A 16,552-nucleotide genomic window follows, 5' to 3' on the forward strand; every position below is an offset into this window, starting at 1 on the left:
GTAAATAATATTTTAAAATTAGAAGCTGAAGAGAACTAGGATTGCTAGCGTATCAGGACTTAGCCCCAGGAAAAAGTGATTTCATGGTTTAATATTTCCCTCCATATCCTCCATGTCATCTGTAAAATAGTTACAAATACATAGGAATTTTAGAAGGTTTGTTCTTTGCAAAATGCTTTGGGAGATAATATATTAACACTTGTTTTTTTCTTCTTAAAATTATTTCCTATCAGTAAAATTCTGAATTTCTTTTATGAGTTAACTGCTTTCTCTCATCACTTGGCCAAGAGAACAGGACATACATGGATAACAAAATATATCCATTTGCATTCACACACATCTGAGAGGACGAGGATCTAGCTTATTTTTACTGATATCTAGGAAAGCAATCCTATAACCTATGTTCCACTTTGCTGCTAATCCCTTTGGTTCAGTGGCAAGTTTATTCTAGAGTAGCACTGTCCAATAGAAATTTCCATGATAGTGGAAATATTTTATATCTGCACTATGCAATATGGTAACCACTAGCCTTATGTGGCTACTGAGCACTTGAAACGTGGTTGGCACGACTGAAGAACTTGATGCAGTTCCTGTCAAACTGGGCTTGGATTAGAAACATACCGGGCTGGTACCTCCTCCACCCAAAAGTCAGGCAAAAGATTTGAAGGGATCTATCACCAAAGAAGATCTACCAGGAGTCTGCAAATGTTTTCTCTAAAGGGCCAGAGAGTAAATGTTTTAGGCCAAAATGTCTGTCAAGACTATTTAACTCTGCCACTGTGGTACAAAAACAGCCAGAGAGGATACAGAGACGAATGCATGTTTCAATAAAACTTATTTATGAACAGTGAAATCAGAATTTCATATAATTATCATGCAACATGGAGTATTATTATTCTTTTAGATTTTTTTCAACCATTTAAAACGTAAAAGCTATTCTCAGGGTGCAGGCCATACAAAAATAGGCTGTCAGGCCAAAACACCAGCCTGGTTTGCAAGTCTGAGATATACAAATGTCAGTAAGCACGTGAAGAGATGCTCAACATGTCAGTCATCAAAGAAGTACAAACTAAAAACACGAGATCCTACTAGAATGGCAAAAGAGTGACATACTAAATATTGGTGAAGTTATGAAATAACTTGAGGTACAGTCATTTTGGAAAATTGCCTGTTTCTTTAAAAATGTAAACATACATGGCCGGGCGCAGTGGCTCATGCCTGTAATCCCAGCACTTTGGGAGGCCGAGGCAGGCGGATCACGAGGTCAGGAGATCGAGACCATCCTGGCTAACAAGGTGAAATCCCATCTCTACTAAAAAAATACAAAAAATTAGCCGGGCGTGGTGGTGGGTGCCTATAGTCCCAGCTACTCGGGAGGCTGAGGCAGGAGAATGGTGTGAACCCAGGAGGCGGAGCTTGCAGTGAGCCGAGATTGCGCCACTGCACTCCAGCCTGGGCAACTGAGTGAGACTCCATCTCAAAAAAAAAAAAAAAAAAAAAAAGTAAACGTACACCATAGGACTCAGCCATTCTCCTCCCAGGTACTCAAGAAAAATAAAAATGTACATCCATACAGAGACTGGTATATGAATATTCACAGCACCTTTATTCACAATGACTAAAAACTGGGAACAACCTGAATGTCTCCCAAAGAGTGAACAGATACATCCAGTGTGATATATTCATACAATGGAATACTTGTCAACAATGAAAAGTAACCAAGCACTCCTATTATGCAACAATGAGAATGAATCTCAGAGTCACCTTGCTGAGTGAAAGAAGTCAGAAAACAAGAGTACACAGTAAGTCCATTATATAAAATTCCAGCAAATGCAAACTAATTTATAGTGACAGAAAGCAGAACAGGGTTGTGTGGGGCTGAGGGCTGAGGGAGGGACAGACTGCAAAATGGAAATGTTCCATATTTTGATCCCAGAGTCACAGGTATATGTATCTGTCAATTTGTACATTTTAAATGGATGTCGTTTACTGTACACATAAAATGTGAGTAAAAAGGAAAGATTTTATTCCACTGGCATCAGATTTACCCAAAAGTCATCTTTTTATGAACCACATATCTACTTTCGTGAGTGCTGTTTACATTAGAGGTGACAGGTATGGGAGGAATAGATACAAAGTTGGGTCAGCTGGGCGTGGTGGCTCACACCTGTCATCCCAGCACTTTGGGAGGCCAAGGCGGGAGGATCACCTGAGGTCAGGAGCTCAAGACCAGCTGGACCAACATGTAGAAACCCCATCTCTACTAAAAATACAAAATTAGCCGGGCGTGGTGGTGCATGCCTGTAATCCCAGATACTCGGGAGGTTGAGGCAGGAGAACTGCTTGAACCCAGGAGGCAGAGGTTGCGGTGAGCCGAGATCACGCCACTGCACTCCAGCCTGGGCAACAAGAGCAAAACTCCATCTGAAAAAAAAAAAGAAGCTGGTTTTCAAGTCTCACTCTATCAATGTTATCAATATTGACAGGAAATGTGCCTCTGGGAACCTCTAAGGTACATTAATAGTAACCTAAACCAAACAGCTCTGAATGGACAGGTTTTAGGAATTATATGAAATTAAAACGTTTTGCTCACAACATTCTGCTCTCCCTATTTGGAGTGTGTCTAACTGCAGAGTTCCAAGAACTAGCAAATAATCTTTTACATTACAACAAATTTTCATTTGTAACACCTGTGGGATAATGTCCTTATTTTATTTGAATTTTATTTTATTTTATTTTATTTTTTAAGACTTGGGGTCTTGCTATGTTACCCAGGCTGGACTTGAACTTCTGTACCCAAGTGATCCTCCCAGCTCAGCCTCCCCAGTAGCTGGGACTATAAGCATGTGTGCCCCTGCCTGGCTTATCCTTACATACTCCCTGTTGCTCAGGTTCAATTTGCCTAAAAACAATTTAATACTGGTTTTATGAAAGCCTGAAGAAAGTTGGTCAGTTCTGGATCATTACCAGTTCAATAAGACTAAGGAAAACAAGGTCACATTTTCCAGTAAGTTTTATTTAATCTTTAAAATTCTTGGGTATGCCCCAGACTAGTTTTTGACAAGACCTTGCAGGGATCCTTAGATGGGTCAATGACAAGCTGAAGATAAAAATATCACCTACTGACACAAAACATTATATTCTAAATAATTTGTGGCTATATACTGGGTAAAATTTAGATGTTTTTTCAACTGAGTACAGATGTATAGATATGAGAAATATACATCGGGTTTCCCAGATGTTTTTCAGAGCAAACTTTATGTTACAGGTTCTTAGAGTTAAGTTAAATTTCATGACTGATTTTAGATGTCTTTTTGGAAGACAGAAATAAAGCACTGAAGTTCAGGAGTTAGTGGAGGTGAATGAGGTTAAAAAAAAAAAACAAACAAGCTTTGAAATAATTTTTGCCAAACTCATGACATATGCTTTCAAAACTTTGCAAACAATTCTAAGTAGAATTGGAAAAAATCCTAAGAAAACGCTTCATTTCCCTTTTCTAGCCTTAAATACACCCCTTTAAACCATAAATTGACTAAAACTTTAGGGCAAATGTCTAGCAAAACTCTCAATTCTTTCTGAGACTGCACACTTTAAATATTATTCTTATGCAAATACCAACGAGATCAGCATGTGTCCAACACAAGTTCATATACTTAAAAGCTAAAAGGCCACCACAGCTATAACATTACAATTTCCTGAAGTAGTATAAGGGATATTTTAATAATCTGCTTGTTTTCAGAGGAACCTTATTTTCCAGAGAAAATTATTTTGATTTTTTTTTTTCATCTAACTAATGTTTTTCTAAGAGAGGTTTAAAACCCAGGGGTTTTAAGTGAGAATCATTTCTCAGCCTACTGGCATCAACATTTGAGTAATAATGTTAATTTCTTGTCCCATAAGAAATATCTTTCACTGCTTATTGTCCAACTAAGCGACCTCTTTTGTTACTGTTTGGGGCATAAGAGAGCTCAATTTGTGAGAAGTGCTACAGATGACTAGATCTTACAGAAAAAAACTCTGGGAGTTTAAGAAATTGGGCATAAAGAAGAGAAAGAGATATTTAAGTTAGATGAAATGGAAATGTTAGTTTGAGCATAAATATTTTAAGAAATTTTACAAACATGTACATAAGAATTGGCCGGGTGCGGTGGCTCAAGCCTGTAATCCCAGCACTTTGGGAGGCCGAGACTGGCGGATCACGAGGTCAGGAGATCAAGACCATCCTGGCTAACACGGTGAAACCCCATCTCTACTAAAAAATACAAAAAACTAGCCGGGTGAGGTGGTGGGCACCTGTAGTCCCAGCTACACGGGAGGCTGAGGCAGGAGAATGGTGCGAACCCGGGAGGCGGAGCTTGCAGTGAGCCGAGATCCAGCCTGGGCGACAGAGCGAGACTCCGTCTCAAAAAAAAAAAAAAAAAAAAAAGAAGAACTGAGAACACAGTGGTATACTGGGGAGAGAATACAAGGATGACAACTGGAAATCCCATCTGGAATGCTTGAACTACAAGGGACTTCACAGATCACTTAATCCAGGCTCAGAGACCAAATGAGTTTCCCAATTAAATGGCATAACACTATAAAAGGCTTAGAATGGTGCCTGGCATATAACAGACACTCAGTTAATATTGGTATTCCCCTTTCCCTATGCCCAACCAAGTCACACTCCAGTAAGTCTTACAATAACCACCACCACGAACATCATCTAAATCTTCCAACAGCGAGTTCTCCGGTCTTTCAGAGATACGAGGTCTTTCAATCAGCTTATTTCAAGGAAAATTCTATTACTATTAGCTCTATACCGATGTTACAGTGCTGCAGTGAGCATTAAATTAGATCAATTAATGCTGGCATGAAGTTTCCAATTCTGCCTTCTCTTAAATACATCCTTCCCATTTTATGGCAGTAGGAGTGTGTGTGTCCCTGTGTGTATGCACACATGTGTGAAGGGGTGAACAGCCATCAAAACAAATATCAGAAATACTTAGGATCTAGGTTTTTACAACTGTCCTTCCTCCCCCAAGATTTTGATATGCCTCCCGGGTACCAATCCCATTCCATTGAGAATTTCCTAGTAATGAGTCACTATAAATGTTAGGAATGAATGTATTCCTCAGATGTATTGGAATGGGGGAAAAATATAACGGGGTAGTAACTGCCCCCTCAATCAGGGACATGTCGACAAAACCAGTCTCATTACAAATTCACAACTCAATGACCAGGCTTGTTATGATGCTCAATTCAATGTAAGGCCCTGAAAGTAGAATATCACATCTTATATTTCCTTCTATGTGTCTGCACAGTAACAAAAATGGGATATTAGTAGATGCTTAAGTGGTCACCATTAATCATCCTCAAGAATTTAATTCAGTATTTAAAAATTCAGCTTGCATGTAACTCTCCAGGAACATCTATCGTGGTCCTGAACTAGGTTTCAAATAAGTCAAAAGAGAAATACTTGTAAATCAGTTTCTTAATAAAATATTGTAAGCATTTTCATCTAAAAAGGCACCTATCTTTAAACTCTAACAAGGTTCATGAATGGCCTAAAATTGTAGGTAAAATTTTATGTAGGCACACTCTCCCCACCCCTACCAGAGAGCACTAACATAGCTTCCATCACATTCTGAAATAAATCCCCCCAAAGCTGTATAATCACTGCTCTGTACTGCTTCTCCCCCTGGCTTTGAAGCTAAAACTCTCAAGTTACTCAGCTTAAGTTCTAAAAGCAGATTTAAAACTCAAATGACAGGATAGTAGTTAGTGGCAGGGTGTCGGGGGCTACAGGTAGCTGTTGAGAGGGTATCAGGGGACTTCTGGGGCACCGATAATATTGACTTGATTTGGGTGCTGGTTAAAAAGGAGTATTCACTTTGTGAAAATTCATCAAGCTGAACACTTATGATTTCTGTACCTGTCTGCAGGTATATATTTCAATAAAAAGTTTTTGAAACAAATAACAAGATGGGTCACTTATACACAGCATATATCATTGCAGAATTTAATGAAGTCCTTAAAAATGATGCACTAGGAGAGGTCCATTGGTAACGAACTGCAGTCTCCAGACAACAGCCAGTGAGGAACTGAGGCCTGACCAGGCCCACTGTGAGTAAACCTGGAAGAAAATTATCTATCCTCAAGTCAAACCCTGAGGTTGAATGCAGCCTGGAGCCCCAGATAAGAGTTTGACTGCAAATGAGACCCCTAACCAAAACCATCTAGTTAAGCCACTCCCAGATTCCTAACTCTGAGAAAATGTGAGATAATGTTAGGTGTTTAAAAAAAAAGACGCAGTTTCAAAACACTATCTTCCTTGAACATAGTGAAGCAGGGAAAGTAGCCTCAGTAGTTGTACCTACAGAGAGACATTAGCTTATTGGTTTAAACTGGCAACTTTCCCACCTTGAAAGGCTGTGGTACAATATTGCTTTCAAAACTCAACGAAGAAAAAAGAAAATACAGCTGGTGGTTATGAACATCAATTTCTGGGTCAAATGGAAGCTAATTTCTCTGTAAGATATATAACAGGGATCTTCCTGATACTTCTTTCTATACCTTCATCTAAATTAGAGATTCTTCCATCACTGTACTGTATTTTTTTACATGTATGTTAAGTGTTTGAATGATCCCACATGTACATATACATCCCTTAATTTTTCCCAAGGCTTTCAGAGGAAATATACTAAAATCAGAGTAATCAAGTAAATATATGTATGTTTTAAATACAGACATTTCCAGTGTGAATGGAAGTAAAATAATGAAATAAAACACACACGTATTATTTGTATAAACCCACGAAAGAGGTATATCAGGGTGGGAGTGGGTAATGGGACATAGTTATTGCTTATCACCCAACACAAATGTAGTATGTTTTGAAATCAATGTATTCTTTCTGTTTTTTTTTTTTTTTTTTTTTTTTGAGATGGAGTCTCGCTCTCTCACCCAGGCTGGAGTGCAGTGGCGCGACCTCCGCTCACTGCAAGCTCTGCCTCCCGGGTTCACGCCATTCTCCTGCCTCAGCCTCCCAAGTAGCTGGGATTACAGGCGCCCGCAACCACGCCCGGCTAATTTTTTTGTATTTTTAGTAGAGACGGGGTTTCACTGTGTTAGCCAGGATGGTCTCGATCTCCTGACCTCTTGATCGCCTGCCTCGGCCTCCCAAAGTGCTGGGATTTGAAATCAATGTATTCTTTCTTGTATCTACGTGTGTGCTCCTGAAGCCTGCCAAAAGAGCAACAGAATTGAACATTTCAGCAGCCTGGCTCCAGGGTCTTTCTCATTCTGAATCCTCTGCAGTGCCCAGCACAGAAAGGGCCTTGCACACACTAAGAATTCTGGTATTAGTTGAACTGGAAAAAAGTTAGAAAAGTTATCGTTTTTCACATTTAAAACTCTCAAAAGTTATACGGAACTCCCTTCTCAAAATGGACTACCCATAGCACTTATCATTTCCTTGCGTATTGTTAAAATCTGAAAAAACAACCATCACTTTTGCTATAATCAGGCCGAATTTTTGCACCCTGCTAAAATTTAACCTGACAAGTTGTAATGATTCTTCACAACTCCCTAGAGTTACACTGGCAGTCAATATTTAATTACTGTGCCTGGAATTTAAAACAAACTATGACTACTTTGCAAATAGTACATTCTGCTAGTATAGTCATAATGCAGAGCCCACTAAATAATACTTCAGGATTTGGGATAAGACCCAATAAAACAAAGTAGTAATTCCAACAAAATCCTAAAATCAGTCTTCATTTCCATTATTTATAGTATAGCTAATTCATATTAAATAGCATATTCGACATATAAATCATATTCTTTCCTTTTCCTCTCGAGCTCCCGAACACCAGCTAGCACTATTAAAACATCTGATTCTTCTTAATCTTTTTCATCACCGCTGTTCACTGAGCACTGTCTTCATCTCTTTGCAATAACTTGCCAGCTTTAGATATGTTAAAAAAAAAAAAAGCATGAAAGGAATGGCAACTAAAGATAATTAAACACAAAACACAAGTTTGATTTTTTTTTCTCCCAGGCAAAGCTTTGTAACCACCCTCTCTTCAGGGTGAAAGTTAGATAAGGTTATCTGAGACCAAGAGTAAGAAACCCATCACATCGAGGAGCTGCTTAAGGGCACTCTTCTACAGACACTTGCCTATAACATCAAGAGCTAAAAAGCAAACCAAATATTGTAATTTCCCCATTACTAAAGTTTTATAGCACTTAAAATCGTCCATAAAACACATATCCTTAGAAGAGAGATATCCAAGACATAAGCCTGAGAGAACCCGAGAATCATATGACACTCAGCCTGAATTATGAAAAAACTGCTCACCCTGGTGGTTCAGAAAAGCACTAGATACATAATGACTCGACTATTTAGTTCTACAAATGCAACTCTCAAATAATCAGTCATGAATCTGTAACAGACACCTATATAAACTTCACGTTTGATCAGTGTTATGAGAAAAATATCCCTGCCACCCTCCCCACAATTCATTGTAGACAGGTCTTTAATGAATCCTTCAATTACTCATTCTACCTAGGGAAGGGTGTATCTTTTTCATAGGAAGGTTTTCTGCCACAATAAAGTACCACCTTAAAGTCTGTGAGTGCCCAATACTATTCTGCCACAATAAAGTACCACCTTAAAGTCTGTGAGTGCCCAATACTATTAACACTTACTGGTCTAACAAAGAAAAGCAGTATGTCCCATTCTCTCCAAAGAGAAAAAAATTCACTCACAAACTTACCCCGGTGATATGAAGACCACTAAGCACTAATTTAGACCAACAGATTGCAGCTCTTAAAAGTAAATAAAGGCTACAAATAAAACATTGACCAAGATGCTCCCCTTTGTTTTGAAAAGTTAATAAATTCTTACTTCCGTAGATTTCTGAGTGGTGAGTGGGAGAACAACATCTTACTAAAAATAAAAGAGACCTTCCTTGGAGCGACAAATGCCGTGAAGATTGCTTTGATGCATCCTGACTTTCACAGGAATGACAACCTTTTCGGTTCAAAAACGTGGGAGATCACATTAAGAGAGATTTCTTTACGGGAAACAGCAAATAGCACGATGTGTATTCATAAAAGTACTGACCCCCTCTGCATTCCAAAGCACGGTTCAGAAATGCTATCTACTCAAAGTCTGTTCTAGAATGCTCATAGACACCCCCCATCCCCCAGTAAGGAAGCGCACTAGATCCAACCTCCAAAGACTTTGGGACACTTAGCCTTATCTTAAGCAAATCTCATTATCATTCTTGTGCTTTGGTTTTTGTTCCTTTAAATGACAGAAGTAATTCCTGCCTACTGAGTCTTCTAAGATGCAAGAATTTTTAAAAATCACATAAAATCTTTCACGCTTCTTAGAAATGGCTGCTATAAAACTCAAGGTGCTACACTATTATTATTATTATCATCATCTTGTATCAACTTTTACTGCCACTTCTGAATTAAGCCAAGGTACTGACTTTGAAACACAAATCCCGTGGTTTTCCATCTGTGGTTAGGTTTCTTGCTATAATTCTGTCCTGACTACTTGTCCCGCACACTCTGAAGATCTACTTTACTGATCTCTGGCCCGAAAATTAAGTATTTTATTTAGTCCCTGCTCTACAAAGAAAGGGGCAGAAGTCACATCACTCCAGATTCTTGCAGACGTATTAAGAATGACATCATTCTTTTCACTTGAGGAATGATGCCATAGAGTATAAAGGCGACACTTCTTGCCCTCTAATCTTTCCTTCCCACAACACAAAACCTGTGCAGTTGGTTACCTAGAAAATTGGAAGGTTCCCTACAATGGACGTGCATCAATAACTGTCATAAAAATATCAGATCTCAGGCACGGACAGGAAAAACTTTATCTAGTTTGCAAGAAATTAAACCCTGCAGTCCTCCAGCTGCTACTGGGTTTGATGTGGGCTGTCCCTTTCTAGGGCCTGTGCCTGTCTTTGAGGAGAGTGGCCTGGTCCCACAGCACCCTCGGGGCAGCTCTTGAGCCGGATCCAGACCCTTCCGAGCAACGTCTGCACCCAACCCTTCATCTCTCCTTTCAGACACACCCCCCTCCACCCAGTGTTTCATGGTAGGTGTGGGCGCTCAACTCCTTCACTGTGGCTAGGAGGACGCGAGGAGAGGCGGGCCGAGGCCTGAGCACCCATTTTGGAGGACCGGGGAGCTCGGCCCTCCGGGTTGTGCGATTTGGAGTGTCGGAGCGAAGGGCGCATCCGTGGGAGGGGGAAGGAGGCCGGGGTTGCTGGGGGGTCTCCCATATTCCAGGGCGTGAGAGGAAGGCGGCGGGAAAGACTCCGGAGAGCGAGGTTTATCAGCGCGAGGTTTCCTTTTTGTTATCTGTTGAGGGATGGCGGGCGTAATGGGGGCGTCCCCCTCAGGATAGAGTCAGCAAGGGGGTACCCCCTCGCTTCACCATGGGGCGGGGGGGGCCCCCCGAGGACTTGACGGAGGCCTCCCCTGGGCACGAAGACAGTGACTGACGAGCGTTGTGGGCTGCGCGCGCCGGGACGCCCGTTCCTGCTCCTGCAGCCCCGCGAGCGAGGCGTGGGACCGGGTGGGAGGGGACGAAGGAGGCCCCCGGCCCGGGAGGCGGGAAAGGCCCCGGGGCTCCGGGACGGGCGGCGGCTCCAGAGCCCCGAGTGGCGGCGGCGTGGGCCTAGCGAACCCCGAGCCGGCTGGCGCCCTGTGGGCCGCGTGCGCCCCCCACTCCACTCGCCGCTCTCCGTGGCCGCCCCCTCCCCCCCGCGGCTCCTCTCACCTGCACATGATCCGCCATTTTGCTCCATTCATGCTCCTCTCCGGCCCCCCCTCCCCCCCAGCGCGCACCTCGGCCGGGGCCGCTGCCGCCGCCGCCGCCGACGCCGTCGCCGCTGCGCCTGCGCGCTGGGGGCTCGTCGCGCTACGCTCGTGGCGTAGCGCCGCTCAGCTGCGCAGGCCCCGGCGGCTCGGGCCGTGGTTGGAGAATGCGCAGCACCGCTGGGACGGCGTAAAGGCGCGGGCAACGTCAGCGGCACGGAGACGCCGGGTGGGAGGAAGGAGCGGGCCCGGGGAGCGCGAAGGAGGGGCGGCTGGGGGAACAAAGCTTTGTTTACATGGTTTTTAAAGGGGCCGCGCTCGCTCCGGCTGGCGGGCGCTGGAGTGGGAGTTGGCGCTGCCTTCTGCTTGTCTGCGTGGTGAGGGCTCCTGAATGGGGGCCGGGATCTGTCGCCGCCCCGGGACTCCTGTACGCAGTGGCTTCCTCTCTTCCCAACCGTCTTCCCCCTTGTCTCGCCCCTGGACGTCTCCCACCCCCACCCCACCGTGCAGCTAAGGTGACCCCCACACCCGGGAGGAGTCTTCCGGGGCGCCCGCGCCCACACCCCACCTAGGCTACCTGCGAGATTCCTTATTTTCCAGTGCCCTCTTCTCAACGGGGGCCGATTCTGTGCTTGTGTCTGTCTAGCTTTCTGGACCAGGGCCATTGCTCTCTGGTCTGGATTTCACCAGCAACCCCGGTGGTTGATCTCGTGTTTTTCATTTCTGTCCTTTCGTCCTTGATAAACATTCACGGAAATAACCACCGAATAGTGGTGATGATCAAAACATACGAAGGCAAAGTTCTATCTTCCCAAAGACATTGTTATCGTCACCAGTACTCTAGACTGCCTCCCGAGAGGGATTAGATGCTGGAAGAGGCAGCGGGGCTGGTGGTTAGGACCACTAGGCTCGGTCTTGTGGAGGTATGAGTGGGAAAGCCATCTCTCTGCGTCAGATAAGGTCAGCCCCTGCATGCTGAGGCCAATTCCAGTCTTCCTCACTAGGAATTATCTGTTAGATAATGCCGGTTCCTGTTTTCCATTGGATTCCACTGTGGCTTCCATTCAAGGCCCCCAGATTAGATCATAGCTGGATTCTGAGAACACTGATTATTTGAAGTTTGTATTTACAGAGGGCTACCATCATATGCAAACGATGGTGGTAGTGAATTACACACCCTTGGTGGATATAGTGGACCTGTGCTCAGCATTCATTTCAACTTACGTCCTCCTAGTTGAGATCTCGGCTTCCTGGTTTACAGAGGTAGGGCACCTGGAAACTACATTACCCAAACTTCCTTGCAGCTAGGGTTCTGTATGCAAGTTAGGCTCTGCCAATTAGGCTGACTCAGAGATTTAAGAGGCAGAAGATTTAAGTGGCATAGCTTTTGACTGTTACTTCTAGCAAGCATAGAGCTTTTGAGATGTTGGGTTTTTGTTTTTCCCCAAAACCTCCCAGTGTCCAATCATTAGCTCCAAGAGTATAAAGAGGCAGGGTGGTGGGGTCAGTGGCTTTCTGAACCTGGCATCGGGCAATGATATACTCTCAGAGTCACAATTGCAATGGAAATTCTTTTGGATTAGCTACTGGACTTAATAGAGGCAACAGTTTCACAGTGAGCCAAGCCCAAATTTCTGTCCGCCCTCCCATCTCCCACCCCCGTACCCCAATCTCCCTGTGTTTCTCCCTGTGTCTTCCCTTTCTCAGTAAATGGTACCACGATTCATCCAGTTGCTCCTAATAAACACTCAGGAGTTGATTCTTCAAGTCTTATCAGTCCCCAACATGCAAGTCACCTGCAAGTCCTGTTGAATCTGTATCTAATATATACCCAGTGTGACCACTTCTCCATCCCATCTCCACTGTTAACACCTTGGTCCAAGCCACCATTACATTTCTCCTGTGCTCTGGTAATAGATTCCTAATTAGTTTCCCTACTTCCTGTCTTGCCCCTTGATAACCCATTTTCCATGTAGCTGGCTGCAGAACATTCCTTTATTTTATTTATTTATTTGTTTATTTATTTATTTTTAAGACAGAGTCTTGCTCTGTCACCCAGGCTGGAGTGCAATGGCACGATCTCGGCTTACTGCGACTTCCGTCTCCCTGGTTCAGGCGGTACTCCTGCCTCAGCCTCCCGAGTAGCTGAGATTACATGTGCCCACCACCATACCTGGCTAATTTTTGGATTTTTAGTAGAGACAGAGTTTCACCATGTTGGCCAGGCTGGTCTGGAACTGCTGACCTCAGGTTATCTGCTTGTCTCTGCCTCCCAAAGTGCTGGGATTACAGGCGTGAGCCACTGTGCCTGCCCAGAACATTCCTTTAAAATCATAATTCAGGTAATTTACACTCCTACTTAAAATCCTTAAGTGGCCTCATGTTGCATTTAGAATCCGAATCTTTGCTGTGGCTCAAGAGGTCATATGAGCTGACCTTATCTCTACCATGCCCCCTCTGGCTCAGTGCTCTGTGGTCATTCTGGCCTTGCAGTCTGCAAAGCCAGGGTCTCCTGCTGCCTGGATTGGTTTCCGTTCAGATCTTGCAGTGGCTGGCTCACTCTCCTCATGGACTTTTCAGCTCACTTGTCACCTCCTCAGAGAGGCTTTTCTCAGTACCCTCTTGAAAGTTGCCCCCGTGCCTATCACTATCATAGCATTGATCACTGTCCAAAACTACGTATTATTACTCACTCATTGTCAGTCTCTCCAACTAGAGGCAGACATAGTATAAACAAGGATTCTGTCTATGTTGTATCCCTAGTACCTCTGCACAGAGTAGATGCTCAATAAATAATTGTTGAGGCTGGGCATGGTGGCTCATGCCTTTAATCCCAGCACTTTGGGAGGCTGAGGCAGGTGGATCACTTGAGGTCAGGAGTTTGAGAGCAGCCTGGCCAACGTGGTGAAACCCCGTCTCCACTAAAAATTAAAAAAAAATTAGCCAGGCATGGTGGTGTGCGCCTGTAATCCCAGCTACTCAGGAGGCTGAGGCAGGAGAATGGCTGGAACCCAGGAGGTGGAGGTTGCAGTGAGCCAAGATCGTGCCACTGCAGTCCAACCTGGACAACAGAGTGAGACTCCATCTCAAAAAATAAATAAAAATAAATTTTAAAAATTGTTGAAGTATTAACTTCTTTATGTCTCATTCTAGGGTGCATGTGGGTTTCATATGAAGACAAAGCATTCTAAATATTATGTCACTGTTAGGTGACATGTGTTATGTTATGTTATAGGCCCTTCCTCTCAGCAGGTTTCTAGAACTGGGTTCTCTCTTAGTACTGAGAAAAGTGATAAACTTAATGGAGAAAGGGTGGGGGCTACAAATGAAGCTCAAGAGATTGGCATTGTCCCCCTCCCACCCCCCACAGTCAGGGACCACTGGGGGTGGAAGGGCCAGGGATGGGATCCTTCAGAATACACGCTTACTGATTTCTTCACTTGGTCCTTCACCTCTCTCAGGCCCATGTCAGTTCTCTGCCCATCCTATATGTACTTAACCTATTGTGTGGCCAGAGCTACCCCTTAGCTAGCTTCCCTACCTCCACATCATTTGAGGGTTACCTAATCCCCGAGCCTGCCCAAGGAGTCAGACAAAGTCTCCTCTTCTTCCTTTGTTGCCCCAAAGACAAGGTCCCAAGCCCTCTTATGTTAGGATTGGGTTGCTAATCACTGCAGCAGAATAGTAACAAAGTTCTTGGAGCTGTGGTTCCTGACTCCTGCTGAGAGAAACCATTGTAAAGGGCAGGATCCCAGTGGTTTAGAATGAGCCACAGGTGGGGTTTGGAGTGCCTCTTCCTGAAAGCCAAGAGGCACGCTAAACTCCTTTACGGTGCTTTTTCTACACATCATTGGTGACTACGGACCTTAAGGGCCTCTCATTCTCCGTGCTTCTGCTGTGTCTTGGAGCAATGTCTCTGGGCTCCTCCTTACACGGTTTCCCCATGGCTAGGAAGAAGGTACTGGGGTGAGTGTTTCTACATCAGGGTCGCCACAAATCCTGCTAGGGACAGTTGAAGGAGCCTAGAAGGATTGCAAGGGTATTACTCTGCCGCCCTATCTTCTGCAGACAACGGCTACTGGAGAACTCCTCCAACTTCCATAAGCAATGGATGACTTGGGAGTGTCTGGGTTGCCTGGGGTTCAGGCCTCCGGTTTTAAACAGCTTTCAAGTAATCTGGTAAACTTGGGTGCCCCCCTGTGGTTCTGAGTGGAACGTGTCTGTTTTACCTTCAGGGAAGGCGAGCAGGGTAGCAGGAGACATCCTCTGTCACCTTGCTACTCAGTGTGGTTTGGCCCAGCCGCCATCAGCAGGATCTCAGGGCTCATTCCAGACCTGCTTTATTGGAATCTACTCTGAACAAGATCTACATGTTACAGTTTGGAAGGCACTGCTCTGGCAGCCCCCAGGATGGCCCTAAAGCTCTCCTCTTCTCACTCACTGAGCCGAAGACCATGCAGCTCCCAGGCAGAGTTGACTCTCCCTAAGGACTAAAGAGGAAGATTAGGCCACATCCCATTTCCATACCCCTAACCACTTCCCAAGGTGTGCTTTTCCCAAAGCAGTATCCTTGGTTCTCCCTGGAGCTTTGGATCAACCTCTTCAAACCCAGGCATCAGGGCTGAGGGCAGTCAGCTTGAAGTGACTCAGCCCTGTCCTCACAGAGCTCGTGACATTCATTTTTTCAAGCTGATTTGGTCCAGTCCATGGCATGTACAGCAGAAGGCCTGAGCTGTGCACAGTGCTGCTTGCTCCTTGCCAGGGTAACTGAACCCCTGTTGTAGAGGAAACGGGCCTGTTTATATAAGCACCTGTTATGGGATTAACCCTAAGAGTGTTGGTCTGAGTCTCAAGTTTTTTCCAACACTTCTGCACTGTGCCTCCATACAGATTGCTTCTCTAAACCATCTGGCTTTAAGTTAAACTTCTCTGAGCAGCTTGGATTTCTCCACAGCAATGGATCTTTTTGCATGGATCTGGATTCCATTTAGGGGCCCTGCAAAATGTCGAATTACAGATCAGGAGCCCTGGTCTCTACTTCTTCCTCTGTCCACAACTACCTCTGTGACCTCAGGCAAGTTGAAAATAAATGTGTTCACACCAGCCCTGCCTTTGTCAAGGGACAGTGTGGCTGATGAAAAGTGGGTACCTAGAAGCTTTGTGAGCTGCAAAGCACTTTCGGTAACTATGAAGCATTTTCAAAATGTATATGAAAGTGATTGCTATTGAAACTTAAGATAATTTGCAGATGAAACCTAAGTATCTTTCTAATGCTCAGGAACGCCTGAAAGAAGGCAAAAATCCAACAGTTGAAATGTACTTGGGGAGTCAGTCCCTTCTCCTGATCTCCATCCAGAGGGGATGATCATGTTTCTAGAATCTTTACAGGGTTGGTGTGAGTGTGTGTTGTTGGCAGGCAGGGAGTGGTCCCATGTAGTTCAACGGTTGCCTCTCTCTTTCTGTGTGTGTGTGTGTGTGTGTGTGTGTGTGTGTGCATATGTGAAAGTGGTATCTGGTTAGGCCCACATGAGCTGTCTTATATTTCTCTCCGTGCAATGCCATGTGTATGGTTCTAGCTGTTAAGAGTTGAGAGGGCTGGGTTCTGGTTTGGTGGCCTCAAATAAATTCCTCAGACTTTCCAAGCCTCAGGTAACTTAGTGGTTTGTCCCTTCCAACTTGTGTACAGCTTAAGGTGGGGCCCTTCTGCTACTGATTTCACTGTCTAGTTTGG

General features: G+C 44.3%; 1 protein-coding gene across 2 annotated transcripts in view; it reads right to left on the reverse strand.

Moving 5' to 3' along the window:
* XPO7 (exportin 7) overlaps nucleotides 1–10,910 on the reverse strand; it is an 88,234-nt gene extending 77,324 nt beyond the window's left edge. For both annotated transcript variants that reach the window (XM_050801471.1, XM_050801469.1), the window contains exon 1: nucleotides 10,784–10,910. In XM_050801471.1, the coding sequence (XP_050657428.1) occupies nucleotides 10,784–10,801 (18 nt within the window). In that variant the 5' untranslated portion in view covers nucleotides 10,802–10,910. The remainder of the gene's footprint in view (nucleotides 1–10,783) is intronic.
* Between the last annotated feature and the right edge of the window lie 5,642 nt (nucleotides 10,911–16,552).

Source organism: Macaca thibetana, chromosome 8 (assembly GCF_024542745.1).
Source record: "Macaca thibetana thibetana isolate TM-01 chromosome 8, ASM2454274v1, whole genome shotgun sequence".
Lineage (NCBI taxonomy): Eukaryota > Metazoa > Chordata > Mammalia > Primates > Cercopithecidae > Macaca > Macaca thibetana.